This window comes from Gracilinanus agilis, chromosome X (assembly GCF_016433145.1).
Source record: "Gracilinanus agilis isolate LMUSP501 chromosome X, AgileGrace, whole genome shotgun sequence".
Taxonomy (NCBI): domain Eukaryota; kingdom Metazoa; phylum Chordata; class Mammalia; order Didelphimorphia; family Didelphidae; genus Gracilinanus; species Gracilinanus agilis.
Genome location: NC_058136.1, coordinates 45,737,796 through 45,761,147, shown reverse-complemented (window position 1 = coordinate 45,761,147; position 23,352 = coordinate 45,737,796). Strand labels below are relative to the sequence as shown.

The 23,352-nt window shown below is 37.7% G+C and overlaps 1 protein-coding gene across 1 annotated transcript in view; it reads left to right on the top strand.

Annotated features, from left to right (window-relative positions):
- The window catches only part of LOC123253664 (protocadherin-11 X-linked-like), a 542,326-nt gene that overhangs the window by 439,296 nt on the left and 79,678 nt on the right, over positions 1–23,352 (top strand). Inside the window, 1 exon segment of the mRNA XM_044682822.1 lies at positions 3,097–3,120. Coding sequence (XP_044538757.1) covers positions 3,097–3,120 — 24 coding nt within the window.

Below are 23,352 nucleotides of genomic sequence, written 5' to 3'. Positions count from 1 at the left end.
TGTAATACATGAGCATTTCGTTTTAGGTGACATATCCAAAGATGATCGGATATTATCCGTACTGGGAAAAGTACAGAGGACATTAAATCTCACAAAAGTCATATACGAGTAGTCAGAAAGAGCTATATAAAATATCCCCCTCATGATTTGACTTTAAAAAGACTGGGTTTCCCTAATCAAATATCTCTTTTAAGAAAAAGCATACTTTTTACAATTGTCATTGCTCTGTAGCTCATTTAATAATATCAAATTCTTTGCTTCAAATAGTTCCACTGAAAAGAGTATTTATTAGAAATGTGAGTGAAAAGATGGTTTGATGCTAAATGGATATCTGCATCTCTTGCTGCTTCCTTAAAACAACTAAAAGAAATCACTTAAAGAATGGAACCTTGTAGGGGCAGCTGGGTAGCTCAGTGGATTGAGAGCCAGGCCTAGAGACGGGAGGTCCTAGGTTCAAATCCAGCCTCAGACACTTCCTAGCTGTGTGACCCTGGGTAAGTCACTTGACCCCCATTGCCCACCCTTACCACTCTTCCACCTAGGAACCAATACACAGAAGTTAAGGGTTTGAAAAAAAAAAGAATGGACCTTTTGGTTTCCTGAGGCTAGTCCACTTGATCCAAAAGAATGATCTCAATTGTATTAATTGGGCCATTTTAGGACGAGGAGTAGGGAATCAGAAACGTGTCTGTGGTGAACGATTGTGACCACTGCCTTACATGTTAGCTGCTCAATAAATGTCTACTGGATCATATCATTTTTTCAAGATTGCTTACAAAATTATCCCGTCAGTCTATTTGTTGTGGTTATTTTCCTGATGCAATCCGTACAAATAGATTTATAATAGAGATTCCAAGCTTTCCTTCCTTTCCTTCCCTTCATAATTCAGTGAACAAAAAGAGCGGCTGACTGGTTTTCTTTGATTTGGGTTATATATAAAGGAGCACCAAATCAAGTCCAGACCAAAAAAAAAAGAATAATTTACCCAGGCTACAAAAGAAATAAGAGGAAACAAATTACTTTCCTCTCGTTGTTACTGTGATTTCTACAGCAACAACAAAGATAAACACCTCTCCTGTTTTTAGTTTTTTCCCTCAGTAAATTTTAGTACAGAATATCAAATGACTCTAAAAACATTCACCTTGATGAAAGAGAATCTTAAATCACTTCCAGTTTACATGAATGTTTATGAATTCTTTGTATATTTCTATATTCACATATATAATATTATATAAAAATATTTCATATAAGTGTACATGGATATATGTAGTAGTATCATGATATACTGGAAAGAACACTGGACTGGAGAGTCAGGAGCCTTGGGTTCTAGTCCCAACTCCGCCACTAAGGTCACATAGTTGTTTAGTGGAAGAACTGGGATTAGAACCCAAGGAATATGTCTTCTCTGTGTCCTACAGATGTTATTAGAACAGTGCCGTGGATTTAATGGATGTTTAGAAAACATCAATGATTATTATGGGGGGGCGGCGATCGTGTAACACTTTGTAGCACTAAAAAAAAAATTTGCTGCCGAGTGTGTGTGTGTATGTGTGTTTGTGTTTGTGTGTGTGTGTGTGTGTGTGTGTGTGTGTGTGTGTGTGTGTGTATATATATATACACATACATACATTAGATATCTTAGTCATTTCTGGATATATTCTCTATCACCACTCCCTAAATCGAACCCTCGTTTCTTATTTATTCTTCAGTTAATACATCTATTTTCTTTCCCTCCCACCTTCCCTCTTCAACGGAAAAGAAAAACAAAACCCAAACCTTATAACCAATTTGTAGCATCCTTGTAACAAGTATACATTTTGGCCATGTCCAAAAATGTATCTTGTTCTGTACTCTTAAGTCCTTTGACCTTTCTGCCTTAGAAAAGAGGATAGCATGTTGAACCATCATTTGTAACAAAGGAAAACCTTTTAAGCAAAAACAACTAAGAAAGTGACCGTGTCTGCTAATGATATGCACTGAGTGCCCTGCCTCTCTGCTGAGGATTGAAAGGGAAATATTATTGGATTTTCAGTTACTCACAGTTCAGTTTCCTTTTAGATAACATAAGGCTTTTGAAATCCATTTGAGTGTCAGCTACACATATACCTACGGCATCTTTACCTCTTTTTTGTTGCCTTTAAACCAGGGGTTCAAGACATTTTCTAATCATCACTAGCATTCCTTCCTGCTAACCATTTCCTGTTTCTTTAGCCTCACTACCCAATGATGGATTGTTAAATGTATTCAAATAGGGTTTCTTGGTGAAATTTCAAACTGGTATCCAATAGATATATGACTTGGGCTTTTACAATTAAGCTAGTGGTCATGGTTCATAGATTTTTTTTTAAAGTTACTCTAAAACATACCCAAATTTGTTGATTCTTTGGACGTGGGTAGCTACTATTATTGATAGTGGTCCCCCTAATTCCTCCTAGAAAAATTATCCTGATACTTATATGAGCTTTTTGTAAATATAAACAAGACACCGTATTCATATGTCCTTTTGATGACAGAGGATTAAAAACATCTTATAATCACCTCTGGCTAATTTTAAGTATGCCAATGTAGGGGTGGGGAGAGAGAGAGAGAGAGAGAGAGAGAGAGAGAGAGAGAGAGAGAGAGAGAGAGAGAGAAAAGAGAGAGAAAAGAGAGAGAGAAAAGAGAGAAAGAGAAAAAGAGAGAGAGAGAGAGAAAGAGAAAAAGAGAGGGAGAATCAATCAATATCTACATGACTGATTAATTAACCTTACAGTTTTGACTGAGTTTAGGAGTCAGTTCAGGCAAAAGATAGAACCATGTATTATAAATGTCTTAAAACAACTATATTATATTATAATTTTTATTATTGATCGTCCATAAGGGTTAAAGACTGTAATGATCAAGGTATCATTACCTGGTTTTAGGGGAAAAAAATGTTTACTAATAATGTTGAATTTCATTGACTGCCTCTATTCTCTGTTAGCAATCTGTCATTGCATACATTTTTAAGCTAAGAGAAAATGTGTTGTACTGTATTTGAAATGTGTTTGATTTTAAGAGAATGTGTTATATGAAGAAAACGTCTTATCTAATGAGTTTATGAAAATCTTTTTTTAGCTTGCATTAATGGACTCAGGAAAGGTACAGTATGACCTAACAATCATCATGCATGTAACATTTTAAGTGGCTTATAGATTTCTGTTCTTTTTTTTAGCTCTTTTGACATATAAATACATATTTTTATAATTCACTGAAATTTTAACTGCTTGCTTTAAATCTTTTTCAATCTAAAATAAGATCTCATTTAATGATTATATTATTTTGGCTTGTATACACAACACATTCTTTTTCCTCTTCAAATATGTATAATATTTCAGATAATCAAATTGCCCATTGCCCATATTAGTAGTCTACTTGCTGTAAGTGTCTGTACATTCTAGAGGGAGTTCAATGTGCATTTTTTCTTGGGGAAGGGCAAATGCACTGTTGGATTTCCTCTGTAGAGATCTTGGTTGAGATTTTCCTAGTAGAGGCTTACTTTCTATAATTTTGAATTTCTTTTCACTCTCGATTTGTTAGTATTATCTACTGTAGACATTTTCAGCAAGACAAAACCAAGTTCTCCTTATTTGTGGATTTGTAAAAAAACCTTAATATGTGTTTGTCCTTGCCCAAATTCAATTCTATTTTGTATATCTGGATATTCAACTTTTGTTCTTTATTAATCAAAGCCAGATTGAGCTATATTTTAAGCAATCAGTTAAACACTTATTATTTTGACATAAATAGTACAATATAAAATATATAATGTGTTATTGTCAATGTTCTTAAAATCCGTCACAAAATAGACAATTCTATCTCGATGAGTTTCTTCATAGCCAAAGACACCATTTGTTGTTACTGTTTCATAGTCATGTGATTTTATTTGAAACTATAGCTGTTGCTCTGTTGCCCAATAGAAATAGCAAGCATGGGAAAAGTGATTGCCTAAAGGTAGATGCTGATGTGTGACTGTGAAATACTTTGCCTTGTCAAGGCTTATTGATGTAAATATTTCCTCAATACTTCAGAGATATGCTGTTGATGTTTTGACTATAATATTTGCCATTTTGTTACATTAGAGTATTAGGTTTCCTTCTGGTAAATTGTACCTTGATTTGGAAGTCTTTGTGGTTGTGGATGGCCATATTTTGGGTACTGATAGAAACGGCCATGATCTTCCCTTCATTCTATATGATTCAGGACCATTTTAGGGATTGGCCGTATCTTTGTTTTATAGGTAGTTTGTCTGGTTTCCAATAGAGACCAAGTTGGAGGAATTTCTGGCTTCTCGTTTCCCAGATGCTCAACTCGTTCTTAGTCACCTGTTCACTTAGTTAGAATTCCTAAAGAGAAAGCATATTTCATGCTTATATATAATGGATATAGTTAGTCAATCTCCTTGTCAGTTAATGAGAAAATTCCTATTTTTTGAATAAATATCCTTTTACTTGTCCAGGAACTAAAGAAAATGTATGTCGAATTTTGAAAGCGCCAACTTAACAGCAGAATTTTAGAAGTCAACTCATTCGTGTTGTTAGTTACTCAAGATTCCCAAAATAAAATTCTAAAGCAGAGATCCTTAACCATTTTGTGTGACTGATCACTTTGACAATCTAATGAAGTCTCTTTCCTGCTCAGAATCATGCTTTTAAAATGACAAAATAAAATATATAGGATTACAGAGGAATCCAATTTTATCGAGATTTGTCAAAATAGTAAAAGAATGATGTCACACACCCTAAGTTAAGGACTCTTATTCTAAGATAACATACATTAAGTAATAGTACAAAAATGGATATTTATTTTTGTTATTAATAATATTATTATGGTACAGTGGATAGAACAACAGGCCTAGAATCAGGAATATCTGAGTTCACATCCGGCCACAGACACTTTCAAGTTGTGTGACCCTGGGAAAGTCACTTAACCCTGTTTGCCTTGTCTATAAAATGAACTAGAGAAGGAAATGGCCAACCACTGTAGTATCTTTGCTAAAAAAAAAAAAAAAAAAAAAAAAAAAAAAAAAAAAAAAAAACTTCAAAAGAGGTCACAGAGATTCTTACTGGATTGTTTCCTATTTTTCTATTGATTCTCACTTTTTGATTCTTGCTTTTATCTTAGAGACACTTATTTTATGTTCAAGAAAATCTCAATTGCTTGGTGAGTTCCCCGTGCATGTGTATTGGTTTCTTTAGGAAACTATGTTATTTGAGCAAATTATTAACATTCTGTGAGTCCTTAAGAATGCTCATTCCTGCTTCAACAGCTCACCTCGAGCTAACTGGAGTGATACCTTCCTATTCCAACTGTATTGGTTCATTTTTCTTACCTTCGTTTTATTTGGATAACTGAGCAAATGAGATTTGTTTAACTTTTCATGGCAGTTATGTTGAGATTTTTTTAAATCTTTATCAGATAATTTTGAGCCTCTATCTCAACATATCATCAGTAACGTGAGTGAAATTTTGTACCACAGTCTTTTTTTGCCTTTTTTTAGCAGTTGATGATATTATTTCCGGCTAATATGCAGATCTTTATTTTGGAAAAAAAATAACTTTGCACATAACACACATAATTCCTGTGACCTATTTTAAGGATTTCTATTGTAAATCTCTTAAAATTAGTATTTATCATAATGATTCAGCTAGAGTTTAGTAGGTTAATTAGATCATTTCAAAAAGAAAATACAGAGAAAATACCAAAATCAACCACACTAGAACAAACGATTTTACTCTTTTGGCATCCACATCACTGCAGAATATGTGATGATGCATTATTTGTAAATATGAAGACAACAAACTTCTTTCATACTCCAAGGAGCCGTCATTGATGTATATACTCTTTCCACTAATACAAATTGCATTCCCTTTATGAATTAGGAGATGGTCTTTGAGAGTCATTAGAAGGTATCATTGTACTAGTATGAAGCTAGTATCGAGCTTCCTTGAGCTGATCTAGGTTGATACTCAAACCAGAGACACATTGTTTATCTCTGAGCCCTTATTACAAGTTCTACTAGCCCCCAAAAAAGAATTTGTGCTCCACTGTATTTTTTCCCAGTCAACACCCCCAAGAATCCAAATGTGAGAATTTTATTACAATTTTGGAATTCTGGGACTTTGTTTTCCCTTTTCCTTCACTTCTATTTTATAAACATTTTAAGTGCTATCTATGTCCCCAACTCTCTACTAGGAGATGGGACTACAAAGAAAAAAAAATAGGAAACAGTCCCTGCCCTCAAGAAGCTTCCATTGTGTGTGGTGGTTGTAGAGAGCAACATATACACAAATAAGTGTAATACAAGAATAATTAAGGAAGAATGGGGCGGGGAAAGAAAATACAGATAAGTAGGACATTTTTGATAGAAAAATGCTGAATTGGTTGTATATATATTTTTAAAAGCAGGCTGTATGAATTGAGATCAATAGTTTTGCATATAATCCTTTTTTCTATTCTACTTTATACATATTTTCTCTTTTGTGTTCATTAAATTCAGATAAATATTACAATCAAAAACAAATATGATTCATGTAAAAAAAGGAGGAATGTAACACTGACACCTTCAGGAATTAGGGATGACTTCACCAAAAAGAGAATAAGTGAGGAAAATCATGTTTGCATTTACCACATTCTGTTATTGAGGAATGCAGTATACTTTTAAATCTCTTTTAATTACTGATAATTTGAATGAAAATTAGCTTAGAAATGGGACCTTTAAAATAAAAGAAAAAATGAGCATTTTTTTAAAAAACCTTTTTTACAACATCCTATAGTGTGGCATAATGGGAGGGGGTGGAAGATAGACCTAAAAGTCAAGAGGGTAATCCCTAGCATTAACTTATTGTGTGCTCTCAGACAAATCAGCAGGCCTCTGTGGTCCTCAGTTCCATCATCTATAAAATAAGGAGTTTGGACTCCATGCTCTCTATATGTCCCTTCTCTTCCTAGCCTTCTCAGATTATCTCACGTGTTCAGGAGTAGAAAGGAAATGCACATACCTATGTCCAGGATGATTGTTCTGTCTCCTTCCTTAATATCATCACCACCACCACCCCCAGATTATATTTAATTATGCCTTTGAAATGATATGATTTTTGTTTTAAATACAGTACCAACATAAGTGATGATTTTAGGAGATAGAGATCTGGGGTCACCACTCAGCATCAGCATGCAGGGGTGGTACCCACGAGGGACCAGGAGAACAGGGTTTAAATACATTTCAACAGGGAGGAAACCTCATGAAAGTCACAGTCTCAAAAAGGAGTTACATCAGCTGTCTCGCCTTACAACCTAAAATCCATAGAGAGGCTCTTGGGAGCCTTGGAAGTAGTAACAGCAGGCTCTGGGAATACTTAGTTTCTTTTTTCTTCTGATTCTGATTGTCCTCTTTTAAATTGCATTGATAGTTCTGGGATCAAGCAGTCATTTCATAGTAGTCAGCTGTATTCAACAAAGGGATGAGACATTCAAGGTCCAACAGTGATCCTAAGTGAAGCGGCAGTCTAGAGACAAAGAGAACATTATTTCAAATGTTATAATATAGCCTTTGCCTCATAAATGTCATCTTCTAGAGAATGAAGTCCCAAAATGACCAGGAATTTTACTGAGAAAGTCAAGGAAACTAGAAGGAATGGAAGAGAGAAGGTCTCCTGACTTGATGAAATAGCGATGGGTATCCAGTAGTGTCCACTCAGCACAGTGGTGTCCATAGCAATAGATTCGTTTGACATCACCAACAGCAACCAGACTAATTCCTGGCTGACTGATTGGTAGAACTGTAGAAGGCAGGATTGAAAAACCTCAGTAAAATTTAGTAAATGTGTTATAACAGTTTGCCACTTTGAGAAAGCAGCTGTTGGATGCTTTGCACAGTTTGTCGGAATTTTTATCAGATTTACAAGTTATATTTACTTTTCAGAAAAATGATGATTGAGAGAGGGGGGAGGGGGAAGTGGGAAGAGGGAAGGGATAAAAGAGGGAAGAAGAGAGAGAAAATAGGAGGGAGGAGGAGAAACAGAAAGGAATAGAGAAGAAAAATGAAGAATGAAACATTTTAGAAAATACAAATCAACAGATTTGTTTTTTTGAAACTAGATTTCTGTGAAGAAGGGGTGATGACATGACCCGAATTACTTAAATGTGTTCTAAAGTAGGGAGGGAACTCAGTATGGAGGGTGGGGATGGCAACAGAAAAAAAAAAGTTCCAGTTCATTTTTGTCATGCACATTAGAAGTGTTTAAAACCATAAGCCATGCCTCAGGGTATAGTGACAAAACTATTCCAAAATTATTTTCAATAAGGTGGGCTCATGGAAGTGATAGATATTTCTGAGTCTCTGCCAGTTGAAATTTCTTGACTAAAAATGACTTCATTTAAGGCTCTAGAATGGCCCTTAAACTGAGTCTGGAGATCCCTCAATCATTTAATCAGTAAATATTAATTAAGTGCCTACTAGGTGCCAGGTGCTGTGCTAAGCCCTGAGCTATAAATGAGGTAAAAGATAGGCCCTTCCCTTAAGGAATCTGGGATAGAATGGGGGAGATAATATGTGAACAGATGCATACAAGCAAACTATATGCAGAGCAAGTAGAAAATAATTAATACTCTAATAATATATATAATAATAATATATAATAAATAAAAAGACTCTAGAATTAAAAAGGATTGAGGAGAGGCAGCTGGGTAGCTCAGTGGATTGAGAGATAGGCCTAGAGACAGGAAGTCCTAGGTTCAAATCTGACCTCTGAAACTTCCCAGCTGTGTGACCCTGGGCAAGTCACTTGACCCCCATTGCCTAGCCTTACCACTCTTCTGCCTTGGAACCAATACACAGTATTGATTTCAAGATGGAAGGTGAGGGTTTTTAAAAAAATTAAAATAAAATAAAATTTAAAAAATAAATAAAAAGGGTTGAAGAAGGCTTCCTGTCAGAGGTGGGATTTTAGTTGGCACTTCAAGGAAACCAAGGAGATAAGTAGATAGAGTGAAAGAGAAAGAGCATTCAAGGCATAATACCAGGGACCAAGAGATAGAATCCTAGAACAGCCATTGAATTTTTTTTTTGATTCAGCAAATCAGTATTTGCTCCTGGAGGCAATAGGGAGCCACTAGAATTTATTTGCTGGGTAGTCCAGGAGTGAGGTGTGATATGGACCTACATTAGAGTGGTGGCCAAGTGAGAGAAAAGAAGGGATAAAATCAGTGGGCTTTGGCAACAGATTGGGTATGGATGGGCTGCAAGAGATAGTAAGGAATCTAGGATGACTCCTAGGTTGTGTCAGGAGAGACTGGCAAGAGTGGTGTTACTCTCCACACTAACAGGGAAGTCATTAAGGGGAAAGAACAGAACGGATTCCATTTTGGCCACATTAAGCTGTTAAGATGTTGACCTCACATCCATTTTGAGATGTCTGAAAAGGAGTCAGAGATGCATGAGTAGAAGGGGTTGGGGCAGGAAAGCCAGATTTGAGAATCATTAGCATAGAGATGGCAATTAAATCTTTGGCAAGTGATGAAATCACCAAATAAAGTGGACTAGAGGGAGAAGAAAAGAGAACCCAGCACAGAACCCTGAGGAACACCTGTTGTTAGAGGGAGTGATCTAGATGAGGGTACAGCAAAGGAAACAAAGAGATAGGCAGAAAACTGGGAGAGAGTCCTGGGAGATGGGAGTCTCCCAGGGCTTAGGTCCACTACAAAATGCCCAGAGTAAAGTCCCAAAAATTCTAGAGAAAAGGGAAGAATCCAGAAGGAATGATCTGTAGTGTTAAAGGCTGCCTAGAGGTATAAAGCCTTTGATGTCTGAGAAAAGATCATGGAATGTGGTAATTAAGATACTATTATTACCTTTGGAGAGACTGGTTTGAGTAGAATGGTTAGGTGGGAAAACGGATTGCAAGGGGTTAAGAAGAGAGCAAAAGGAGAGAAAGGGGAAGCTCCTCATTGTAGATGGATGTAGCTTAAATATGTCATCTACAACTGAATAGCTATTTAACTTAAGCTCTCTCCATTCTTTTAGGAAGAGAATAATTGCAAGACTCATCAAGTGTAACTTTGAATAATAGTAGGGAAAGAATTGCAGTCATTCTCTTTTCTCATGGATAATGTAAAACTTCTGGTTTGCATAGGAAGCCTCAGGAGGTGTATTGGAATTCTTATCACATGCACTTTAGATGACATTCCCCCCCCCCCCAAGGAAATAAAAGATTTTCTGAGCATCTTTCCATTTTAAAAAAAATGGAGTGTGGCCAAAGGATGTTGTCATATAATCTTGTTCTTCTTACCTTTTAGGGAGGAAACAGAAAGACATTTAAACTGCTTAAATTAAAGCTAGTGCTACAGCTCTTGGGGTTCACAAGGATATCTATTTCCCAGGCAACTTCTTGGTCTCCTCCTATTGACAGTTTTACCCATGCTCTGACACTGGCCCTCACAATGCTTTCCGGAACTGTTTATGGCGATAGTGTTTGGTATCTTCTGCCCTCTTGGCATTTGACCCAACAAACACACAAATTGATTCTTTGGAGAAAATTCTTTTTAAAAACCAATATAAAAAATTCCATCCTTGGTCACACCCAATCAGATCCATTACATCCAGGGCCATTTTATACCAAATGTATTAGTTATCCCTCTTGGCAGTGACTTCAAGAGTTTAGGGATATAGTCTGAACAGCAGCCCTAACTTCCCTTTATCCAGTGTTATATTACATCTCCATCTATAAATGTATCGAAGAACTTCTTTGACCCATTTGCATTTTTAGCTTCTATGGTATAACCTCTCAGGATAATGTATTTACCTTTTACTGGCAATATAAGAATTATTCAACTCTCCTTAAATAGTGTAATCGTAATATTAAAATAACCAATATTAAATCGGAGCTACTAGTGTCATTTCCACTTCCTCGATATTCTTTCCTTATTTAATATTATTGGAAGGACCATAGATTTTGAGCTGGAAAAGACCTTCCAAGTTATGTTTTCCATCCCCTTCATTTTATAGATGAGGAAAGTGAGGCTCAAAGAGGTAAAGTGGCTTGCCCAAGATCACATAGGTATTAAGGGAGAGCACCAGAATTCAAATCCAGGTCTTTTCATTCCAAATGAAACAATTGTAGCTGGGGGGATGGAGAGGCAGTGAGGTGGAGGTCTATGATTTTATTGGTGTATGGAACTCCTGGTGTGTAAACTGTCCTCACTAATGAAGTTTGGCAACTCATCCATAATTTACAATCCCAGACATTTATGTGGAGCACAGTATATGTCCGAGGCATGACTCGAACCCAAGTTTGCCCACTATCCCATGCTTACTCTCAGCATATAGAAATGTTTGTCGTTTTAGGTTTTGAATGTGATAAGTCTTTGGGGAAAAGACATACTTAAATCGTATCAATCATTACAAGCAGTAGCTGCCTTATAGTTAAGAAAACAACATGGAGGCAACAAAGAGCAAGCTGAGGTGGGCAGTGTGCGGGTGGAAAATTTGCCCCACCTCAGCTAAATTCCCAACATCCTTTTAAGCACATCCTCATTTGCTATACTGGGGCTTGGGAGATAAATCCGGCTGAGACCCACACTGCTGCTGCTGCGGGGGCTCTTTTGGGGGGAGCTTGAGCTTTGCTTTGGTTAAAATGTGGCAGGTGTGCCTCTCTGGCTCTGTGCTCTGCTCACTTAACTGAAGGAATCCCTTTCCTTTCCTTTTTGTTATTAAATCCTTTCATTTAAAATTATCTGGAGTATTTCATTCATTTTTACTCCTAGAGCAGATAGGTGCATAGTAGGGTTAAAATTCTGATTCCGAAGGGCAGGATGGATGGGATTCAATTGGAAATGTAGGTTGTAGTCAGGATGTGGAGGAAGGGGCTGAATGCTAGGGTCTGGAATTCAATTCTTTACTCAATAGACAAAGGATACCACTGAAAGTGGTTCCTGGAAGAGAAACACATCAGGAAAATGCATTGTTGGTGGCTCAGGAAGTAGGGGGGAAAATAGTTTGGAAGGGGAATTTACAAGAGGAAGAAACAGCCCTTTGGTGGTCCTCATCTAGATTATGGCAATATGAATGAGACAGGATGAGCTTAAGAAATGAGAAATACTTCCAAAGCCACATCCAAGGGACTGATGAGATTAGAAGGCTGTGAGAGGAAGGAAAGAACACAAGATAACACTAAGGTTATGAATTCAACTGCCTGAAAGAAAGACAGTGGGACCATCCAAAGAAATAGAGATATTAATATAATTTATGCCTTGATATAAATCCTCTCCACAATGATGGATGGGTTGCTGCGTATGTGATAGATATTGTTTTTAAAAAGATAGTGAGAAAGGAAGGGATTTAGATGGAGAGCCTGGGTTCTGGGAGATGATAGCCATCTTTAAATATCTGAAGGGATGTCAAGTAGAAGAGAGATTATATTTGTTCTACTTGGGCCCCCAAAGGGTAGAATGAAAAGAACTGGGGAAGTTGCAAAGAAGCAGAAAGAAATGGAATTAGGATCAGGAAATGGAAGGAGCTGTTTAGGAGGCAGTGAGTTCCCCAACCTGAGAAGTATTCAAAGGAAGGCTGGAGAGCACTCTTCAGGGATACTGTAGAGGGAACCTTTAGTCAAGTACACAGCAAACTCAAAATGTCTCTGAGACATAAGTGAAACCCAGTGGAATTGCGCGTTGGCTATGGGAGGGGAGGGAAAGAACATGATTCATGTAACCATGGAAAAAAATATTCTGAATTAATTAATTAAATAAAGATGACTCTAAGACTATGATTTCTTCCCTCAGGATGCAGAAAAAGGAGGGAGAAAGCATTTCTTTTGCTAGTGATCTATCAAAAATCCTTTCTAATCTCGATAAAGGAGCCAGAAAGTCAAAGTATTTTTAAATTGTCTAGAGTGTGATAACACCTTAGGTGATTTTTAAAATTCATTCTACCACCAATGTTCTCTAAGTCTGAGAAAGTCACCCTTTCCTCTCCTCTCCATGTTTATCTGCAATGAAATTTTCTTTGCCTCCTTTGCATTTGGATTACCTTCATTTCTACAATTAATAGGGATATAAGCTATTTATACACATAAACTCATTTGAAAAAAATCTGTTGAATCCAGGCAAACAATTGACTTTAAAAAAAAAGATTCATTGCTTGACTGAATCCAGCCTTTTAAAATGATGTGTATAAATTCTGCCTTTAGGTTTTTTCTACACACAGTTATATTTCTCTGTCTCTGGTTTTCAGTCTCCTTCCTTCCTTCTCTTGCCCTCTCTGTCTCTGTCTATCTGTCTGTCTCTCTCAAAAGGGAGGAAAGCATGGGAGAGAATCAAAAATAGTTTGGCTTTAGATACATCCCAGAAGCCTTTGCTGATGAATGAGATTTTAGTAACATTTTAAAATATTTGCATCAAGACTTAACTTCAACCTAAAACGCAACTCAGGTTGACACATCTGAACAAAAACCAGGAGCTCTGTGATCCAAAATATATACTTATTTAACTGAAAATATAATTGTGGCATGAGTTGGTCGAGAAGGCAAAAAGCTGGAGAATCCTCATGGGAGAGTCTTAAAAGAAGATGTGGCCTTGGAGAGGCAGAAAGAATATAGTCACCTCTAATGAACCAAAGCGATGCCTTGTTTCCATTTGTTATCTCCTCTTAAAGTTGCCAGCTTCAAACCCTTAGATTCCATTTCATTTCTGATTAGTTTGTAACTAGAATTCTTATCCACGGTCAAACAATGACTCCGTTTCATCATGGCGGCATATAGCGCTTGCTTGCTTTTGAGATGTAACTGAAAAATACCATTCCATTAATTAAGTTAAATAATGCTCGCATGAAGAAGATCCCTTACTGGAAAGGGTAAAGCCCATTCTACTTATTAACTCTTAAAAAAAAAACTCCTTCCATATGCGTTTGGGATTTCATAAAGGTATACTTTCCTATGTCTTTGCCTTTCCTCTATAACTGATTGAATATTGCTTTTTCGGTTCAGTTTTCCCATTTCTCTTTACATGGAGATATTTTCAGATGGTTTTCTTTTAAATTTCTTTTCTTCATGTACTAGGTTTCCTGGCTTTTCTGGGTTGACTTCATATGATCATATATAGACCAAGCTGGATAACAGTAATGACCCAGATCATACAAGTACACCAGCTAGAGCCTTAGCGTCAAGATTGCTACTTTGTAGGCCGCCATGTTCCCTACTGAACCTTAAGATAGAATGAAGCTTCCAGCTGTCCCAAACTCACTCCTATGATGCCTTTTATATACTACGAGAAACTTTCGATGGCATCTGGGAGATAGTGTGAGGAATCACGACTTCATGGACAGAATTTGGCCTTTAAGATCAAGAAGACTTGTGTTCGAGTCCTGATATGTCACATAACTAGATTGTCTCTGGGGTTCATTCCAGCATTATTATGGTTCCATGGACCTTGTAAACCTTTGTTTTCTCATCTATATAATGGGGTAATAATAATTATAGTACAAAATAAAGTCAGAGGCTTATGGCTATGCTCAGATAAGATAACAGATAAAGTGGCTTGTAAGTGTTAAAGCTCTATAGCTTAGTTTTTATTATGGTAGCAAATAGTTGAAATATGGGAAATTGATGTCAAGTAATGTCATAAAGCCACAGGGATGGTAGAAGATCCAGAAGGAAATGGTGCAAATGTACTAAATGCTTCAGAGATCAAGAAAGATGAGTATTGAGGAAAGGCCATTAAATGTAACAGTGAAGAGGTCATCAGTAACTTTACTTACTGGTTAGCAGAGCAGTTGAGTGATAAACTCAGAAGTCAGATTGCTGAGGATTGCAAAGTGAGTGAAAGAAATAAAAGTACAGACAACTTAGCTTCTTCTGGGTCTTTAGAGCAAAACCCAGCTTTCAGAGCAAAAGGGGAAGTTTGAAGAGATGGCAGGGTCAATAGAAGGGGATTTTTAAGTTGGTTGGTTGGTTTTAGGACAGGGGAAGCCTGCACCTATTTGTGAGCAGCAGAAAATGTATAAAGAGAAAGGGAGAAATTGAATTGGAATTCAATTGGAATCCAGTTGGAATTCAGAAGACCTGAGTTCAAATTCTGTTTTTTACAGTTATTACCTGCGGGACTAGGTAAATCACTGAATTTCTGTATGCCTCATTCTCCTCATCTGTAAAACCGGGATCATAATAATGCCTACTTCCCAGAGTTGTTGAGAGGATCAAATGAGAAAATAATTGTAAAGCTCTTTGCAAAGCTGAAAACTCTAAATAGACATAGCTAGATGGTAAAGAGAAGAGAGCATCAAGGTTAGAGACAGGAAGACTCATCTTTGTGAAGGTAAATCTGACCTCACATACTTCCTAGCTTTGTGACCCTGGACAAATCAGTTAACTGTGTTTGCCTCAGTTTCCTCATGTGTAAAATGAGCCAGAGAAGGAAATGGAAAGCCACTCCAGTATCTTTGCCAAGAAAATCCCCAAAATGAGATCCTGAAAAGTCAGACACAACTGCAATGATTGAACAACAGCTACATCATTATTATTGATTAGTAAACTGAGCTTTCTTCTATAAGAGATTTAAAAAAGGCTGCAGGGGGCAGCTGGGTAGCTCAGTGGAGTGAGAGTCAGGCCTAGAGACAGGAGGTCCTAGGTTCAAACCCGGCCTCAGCCACTTCCCAGCTGTGTGACCCTGGGCAAGTCACTTGACCCCCATTGCCCACCCTTACCAATCTTCCACCTATGAGACAATACACCAAAGTACAAGGGTTTAAAAAAAAAAAAAAAAGGCTGCGCTTCTAGAGAACGCTGTTCTCTTCTTGGGCATATTTTAAGCTTGTTTGTTTGCAAACCTTCATACAGTCTAATACTTTGAAATCACTGCTGAGAAAATGATGGAAAAGTAACGTCTTGATTTTTTTTTAAAATCACGATATTTCAAGTCGAAAAAAGAGGAGCGAATGTGTTCATTTGCTCTATTTCCATCATTTCAAATGCTCATGAGTCAGATTTCAGAGGAAGAAAATCGCCAGGACTGGTAATGACTGTGCTGGAGCAAGAGCCTTTGTTTTCTTTTCCTGTGTGTCCTTTATTTTTCAGCACTGAAAATAAGGGAAGCAGAAAATATGGCAAAAACAAATAGCAATGCAAATGATTTTAATCAGTGTCTTTAAAGGAAAAATGGGGTTGTCATGAATAATTCAGGTGAGCCAAACCAAGTAATTGTGCCCCTTGGACTGATTGAAAGAAAAGAGCATGTCAGATGTATATTGGTTGGCTTTGACGTGCCAGACAGGTAGAAATTTCTATTAGGCTGCTAGCAACATTTCTGCTATTGTGCCTCAGTAACTACAAATTAATTCCAGAATATTTTGATATCTCAAAGTTAAAACTTTAGCAACTCGAACTCAGAATTTGGTCATTGACATTCAAATGACTACACTCTGAGGAACTGCTCTATTTTCCCCAGACTTACCTATACTGGCCCAGTTTTAGGTGGCTCGTATGCCGTAATCTTGCTCAAGGTAAACGTGCCATTTCTCTAAAATCAAAACCAACCAACCTACCAACTAGAATTTAGGGGATGCCGACTATGGAGCCAGTATTTCTTTGGGCATTTGGGTGAGTGTCTTCTCTGAAAAAGAGAGGGATGTACAGCAGATGATTTCTCTACTTCCTGCCTTTCGCTATATCCTACTCTATGGGAGCTCAGATGGCCACTTCTACTCATGCAGCCTACTCTAATCCTCAGAGATCTCCAAGTTCCTCTTACATTTATTTGCCACACAGGAAGAAAATGGAATTTTTCATGCTTTTTAAGAGTAACAAAGATTGTGAGTTTGACCTCCATTTTTGAGGAACTTACAAATTAGAAATGTGGATTTGGAGCTTTATAGGATAAAACTGGAGTAGCCTAGTATGTTGTTTTGTCATTCAGTCCATGTCTTTGCTATGACAAAGAAGCAAAGAGTAGAAACCATATCCGATGCCTCGAGGCAATTTCAGGATCTCTTTTGGAAAACTAAGGCCATCTGGAGGGTACAAGTTAGGATAACTTACAGTCAACAAATGGCATCTCGTTATCAGTACTGATAACATTCCTGGTAGGAGTCACAAAGTTCCACTTTTTTGCACAAGTACTTCTGTAGCCTTACACTGATGATGCAAGATAGGCCTCTTCCCCTTTGTGTTCAGGGAGGAAAAAAGGAGTGAGGCCTGCTAGGTACAACCGGATCAGACAGCTGAAATTTAAGTCCAACAAAAAGTTGACGTGTTGGAGTAACAGGGATCTTCCTAGTGAAAGATGAGATAAAGGGGAGCTTTTCATCATCTCTCTCTTCCTCTGCAGGGTCTTCTGGCCAAAGCCAAGGCAGATCTCTCTCTGTGGAGCCCCTCTCCCTCTGTCAGTTCCCCCTAGCCTCAGTGCTCTTTGCTGCTTGTTATGTCACAGCATATTTGGGTTTTTTCCTTCACTCTTCCTTAAATCATCTTGATTTACCCACAATGGCATTTTTTTCTCTCTCAGACTTCTTTAAGGAGTAATAGAGTATCTTTTTTACCAGAGACCCAGCATAGATCATCAGATCACACAGATGGGGTACTTGAGTGAACCCTTTTCAGTTGCTAATAAACCATCTGAGGACATGAGTGGACCTCGTCCATCTTCTCATTTTACATATGAAGAAAATGAGGCCCAGAGAGATATACTAATTTGCATAAGGTCATACAATTAATATCATGTAGATTTAAACCCAGGCCTCTGAGTAAAGAGCCAATAGCCTTTTCCTTACAGAGATGGCCAGTATGAGATCTTATTAGATCTCAGAATTAACCTTCCCCTCTCAAAACAAACAAACAAACCAACTTGAATGCTAGCATTTGAACTTCCAGGCTATACCTAAAGGCTCAGTCCCTTTTCTAGAGCACTTCATTTTCTTTAGCCTATTTTCTCCCATTTCTCCATGGGAGATTTTTACTACATGGAAATACTAGGCAGAACTTCAGAGCCTTTAGGGGAAAAAATATCTTCATTTGTAGTTGCTCCAAAACCTAAAAATAAAAAATTGGAATCCATGGAGCTCATTGTCTTCTCGGTCAGATGTGCTGAGGTTAAGAATTAGAATAAACAAAAAGCAGTATATGTTCTTTTGCCCTTTTGATTGTCCAGCCAGTGACCTAAAAGATCCATCCAGGTTTTAAGTCTATCTTCCTCTGGTCCTCTGATCAATGAAATCAAAATAATGGTGATTACTTAAAATTTGAATTCTTGGGCATTTCTCACTATCTCCCTTCTGCAAAATGTTTTTGTTTTAAATCAAGTCTTATTCCAAGAGTTATTTTAGCCTTTAGCCTTCAGCTAACTGCTCCATAAACTTTATTAGTGTCTACCCTTGAATACTTTAAGCAAGGGAGTGGAGCTTATTTTTGCTTTTTCTGAGCATATTTTTACATCTAAGCGATGTCTTGATGGATAGAAACAAATATATGCCCGGACACCTTTGCATATTTTGTGTCTCTCACATAGATTGTACTCATTAAAACAGTGTGGCTTTCTCTTTCTTTATATATTTCTTAACCTCCGATTCAGTTATGTTCAGTCACCTTAGACAGTTTCTGATGCTTCTTATTTACGTGGCTAAGATGAGGAAAACGGAGGGGTAGGGGCAAGAAGGCAACAGTACCGAAAAGAAAGACATGGCATTTTCCTTTATTTTGGAGAGCTGTAAAAGGCAATTTCTCTCTTTTCCTTTCAAATACATCGCAATTGCAATAGAATCCATATGAAAACTATGTCGAAGTCCTACTGTGTCCGATATTAATTATATCCACTCCCAAATCGATCAGTAGATCAGTAAAATAGATGCTCCTTGAGGACAGAAACTCTTTGTTCTTGTCTTTGAAAATTCAGTAACTAGTTCCGTCCTTGATCAATGCTTATGGAATTGAGTTGAAGTCTTAATTCATTCTTTGGTAAATAGGGCATGGGTGTTTCTAGTATAAATGCCTCAAGTGTAAAAATATATTTTCTCCAGGAAAGACCAAGTTACCCATTAAAATCCCCAAAGGTAAACAATACATACTTTCAAATTAAATTTCATTTCCTAGCGATTGCTGTAGTGCAGTATTTCTTTCTGATGACCCAGATTTTATTCCTTTTTTTTTTTTTGGTGACAAGATGAATTTCTTAAGTTAACACAGCTTAACGTCAACTTGTGAAGACAAAGGGAATCTCTGCATTTACCAAAAAGCATGTCTTTGGAAATCCATGTCAGGGTAGGCACTTAGGATGCCTTCCATACAGGCAGTACTGTTCTAATGCAGCCTATTGGAGGAGCTGTCCAGGAGATTTTTAAGTCTGTATTTGTAGGGAATATGTTGTCTACCAGTACATGAAAGCTAGTCGGTATCCATTGTATGCCTCTAGCCTACTTTTTCCTTATGGTGAGGATTTTTCTGAGGGTGTTCTTCTTTCTATATTACTGTGTTGGGGTACTAGGACCAATAACTTATTATTATACAGGTTTTGTCAGTATTCCTGCCAAATTTTGGTCCATTTTGCAGTTTTAAAAGTGTACTTTAAGGTAGGTGTTGCATGGATAGGTGTTAACTCCTCTAAATGTCCTCTTTCTATTGAATTTGGATTTCAAGATGCTAGCCGTAAATTCAATCCAGCAACAACTTTTTCCTTGGTAGCTTTTATGCTCAATGTGTCTTGCCTGGAAGAGGGAAGTGGTGGTGGTGTCTGTTCTTTGTCTTTTTTGTAACTGAAGTTATTTTATCCAAGGAATCATAATAAAGTATTACCACAAGGGCATTACCCTAGTCTAAAGTAGATAGTATTGTGTTTCATGAATTGAGTTGGAAGAGAGAATAGATAGAACACTTTGCTGGGGGAGAGGAAAGAGGTAAACATTGACAAATTCAATGCCACTCATTTTACCATTTCTAATCCCCACCCTGGAACAATAGATCTTGAGCACTGATGTTATTAAATGGTTGGCCTTGGAATGAAAATGTTTTTTAACACATGATTTTCTAGGTTAATTGCCTGTAAAATTCTCAGCACAACATCTCAAGATTTTGAGATTTGCAGATCTTAAAAATAGGTGTCCAATAAGAATGAATTTGACTAGTAGTAGAGGAAAGAACTGTGAAGTAAATGGATCTGATGTAGAAAGTGTTAGACAGTGGAGGGTCCTGCTTTATCGGAATGAACCGCTGTCCTTGCCAGGCTCTCTTGAGACATTCTCTTAGAATTAGAGGTAAGCTAGTTATTTGATGTCTCAACGTGTCCTTAGTATATAGTAATATCTTTCAAGAGAGAAAATTCTCCAATGCCCCAGCCAACTTCAGATTTAGTAATTGCTTACATTTATCCCAGAAGGTCTCTCAAATGTTATAACCTCCTTTGCTTCCTATCCAGAACACTGGGCATATTTTTAAACCCTCACTTCTGTCTTCGAATTGTTCAATTCTGAGGCAGAAGAGTGGTAAGGGTTAGGCGATTGGAACTAAGTGACTTGCCCAGGGTCATACAGTTAGGAAGTGCTTGAGGTCTGGTTTGAACCCAGGACCTCCTGTCTCCAGGCCTGGCATGCTATCCATCAAGCCACCTAGCTGCCTCTACCCAGAACCCTCTATAAAGTGCTCTCCTGGGAGTAGACATACGATATAATATATGTCATTTTTGTTGTATAATTTTCAGTGGAAGGAAACTCTCAAATATAAGATATTTTTAAAGGCACCATAGAATTTTCACCATTTGGGAAGAAGGAATTTCTCAATTAAATGTCACACGCATATATAGAGGGAGAGATCTGACTGTGAAGAAGCAATCCCATCTATGCAAATGTTACAAATGCATTTGTCATAGCCTGTATTTTGCAAAACTCAATCCTAAGTTATTTTTTTAAACCCTTAACTTCTGTGTATTGGCTCCTAGGTGGAAGAGTGGTAAGGGTGGGCAATGGGGGTCAAGTGACTTGCCCAGGGTCACACAGCTGGGAAGTGTCTGAGACCAGATTTGAACCTAGGACCTCCTGTCTCTAGGCCTGGCTCTCAATCCACTGACCTACCCAGCTGCCCCCTCCTGAGTTATTTTTAATGTTTCTAAAATACGGTTCTTCCTCTGATTGTCATGGCAGAGTTAGAAGCAGAGGCCAAGCAGAATTTATAGTGAAATTTGTTGATGTATTTACTGCAAGGTCAAAGGGAAACAAGCATGTATTCATTCAGTGTCTTTCTAGGTACTAGGTAGTGGGCTAGGCATTAAGATTCCAACGTAATTAAAAGACCCTGCATTCTATTGGTGAAAACAGCATGTACATATCTGAATATATATAAGGCCTTGGGAGAAGACACTAAGGATTGGGAATAGGGGTGAGAGAAGTTGGAAGAGGAAGTCAGGAAAGGCCTCAGGTAAGAAATGGTTCTTTACCCTGAGTTTTGAAGAAAACCAGATATTCTGGGAGGTTGAGATGTGGAGGGACTGTATTCGAGTCAAGGAAACAGCAAGGGCCAAGATAAAGAGATTGAATGTCATCTAAGGAATAACCAAGAGTATGACATGGCAGTCAGAGGAAGGCCATTTTAGGCTGTTATGAGACTCCTAGTGCCCAAGACTAGGGCATTGGAGTCGGGAATAGTCTGTACTCTTTCTTGGCGAGACCACAAAGTATTTCGTTCTGCTCTGGACGCCTCATTTTAGGAAGATGCCACTAAGCTGAAGAGTGCCTCAGAAGAGGGCAATTGAGATGAGGAGGTGACTGAGAAGCATCCTGCACAAGTGACATTTTAAAGAAGCTGGAAACAGAGAGTTTAGGTTGGGTGCAATTATGTATACAGTATGCATACTGGCAGTGTGATTTTGAGGTTTGCATTAGATTGTTGAATCCATGTAGCGTTTAGGCTAAGTGCTCTTCTTCCTGGGGTATCTCATTTCTTTTCAAAGTACTTTTTTTAGCTAAGGAGCTGGGGAATCTCATGGCCACATAGCTGATAACTTACAGGCTTTGTATGGTGCTGGAGTTTTCTGAAGGCACTTAAAGAATTAGATAAGCGATAGCCTCCAGCAGCAGCAACACCACTTTGCTCAGTGAGAGTCTTGTCTCTTGTTAAAAGTTGGCTGATCCTAGATGTGCTTGCCAATTATCACCTTGCCACCACCACCCTTCCCTCCAGAGGCACCATCTTCATTACATAGTCTCTTTTGAGTTGACATACAAGATATGCTCTGTTTGGCTATGGCTCGATTTACATGCCCCACCATTCAGGCTGGCTACAAAGGGAAAGCCCCAAACAAACAAAAAAGAGTAGGCCAAGGCTGGCATCCCTGGCTTCGTTTACAATGTCAGGGGTCTTCCCAGAGTCTATTAGCCTCAGCCTCTTAAGGTTAAAATACAAGCTTTACTCTTCATGGGCAACTTCAAGTCCTTTACCTCGAAAAAAGAGTACTTCCTTTATGTCTCATCTTTTATGTCCCCCTCCGTAAAGGATCTGCTTCCCAGGTGGTGAGTAAAGTTTAAAATCTTGTCATCACTTCCCACTTCATGCATTGAAAATGACTTGATGGACCCGCTCTGGCCAGAAGCTTGTTTTTGGATTTGAGCTATATTAGTTAAAGAAGGTGAGCTCACCTTGAAGGAGCAGTATACCGTAGAGCCTTATGTCCTTGTGACCAGAGAATTCTGCTCCTTCTGGAAGACAAGTTTGAAAAAAAGTCAACAGTGCTGTTGCTGCTTACTGGTTCAAAGTGTATTGCTTCTATTTCATTGCTCTGAATAGAAGTAGTAGTTTGACTTTAAATTGGTCTTGCTGTTACATATATTATTTTGTTTCATATTATAGAATCACATACTATTTATAACCTTGAGAAAACCACTTAACCTCCTTATCTCTTGGTTGTCATTATCTGATAAATGGGGATAATAATTCCTATGTTATCTACCTCAGTGAGCTCTTAGACTGAAATGCTTGGTGTACAGTAGCTAGAGCAATGAAGTTGAGTCAGGAAGATTGAGGTCATATATCATGTGAGATGCTATGTGTGTAACCCTGAGAAAGTCAATTAGACTCATAGAACCTCATTTTGTTTGTCTGTAAAATGGGGATAGTTGTAGTACACACCTTGCAGGGTTGTTGTGAAGCTCAAATTAAATAATATATGTAAAGTATTTTATACATCTTAGAGTGTTATAAAAATGATGACTTCTTCCTTCCTTCCTTTCCTCCTTCCTCCCTTCCTTCCTTTTTCTTTCTTCCCTCCTTCCCTCTTTCATTCCTTTATTTCTCTTTCTTTCTTTCTTTCTTTCTTTCTTTCTTTCTTTCTTTCTTTCTTTCTTTCTTTCTTTCTTTCTTTCTTTCTTTCTTT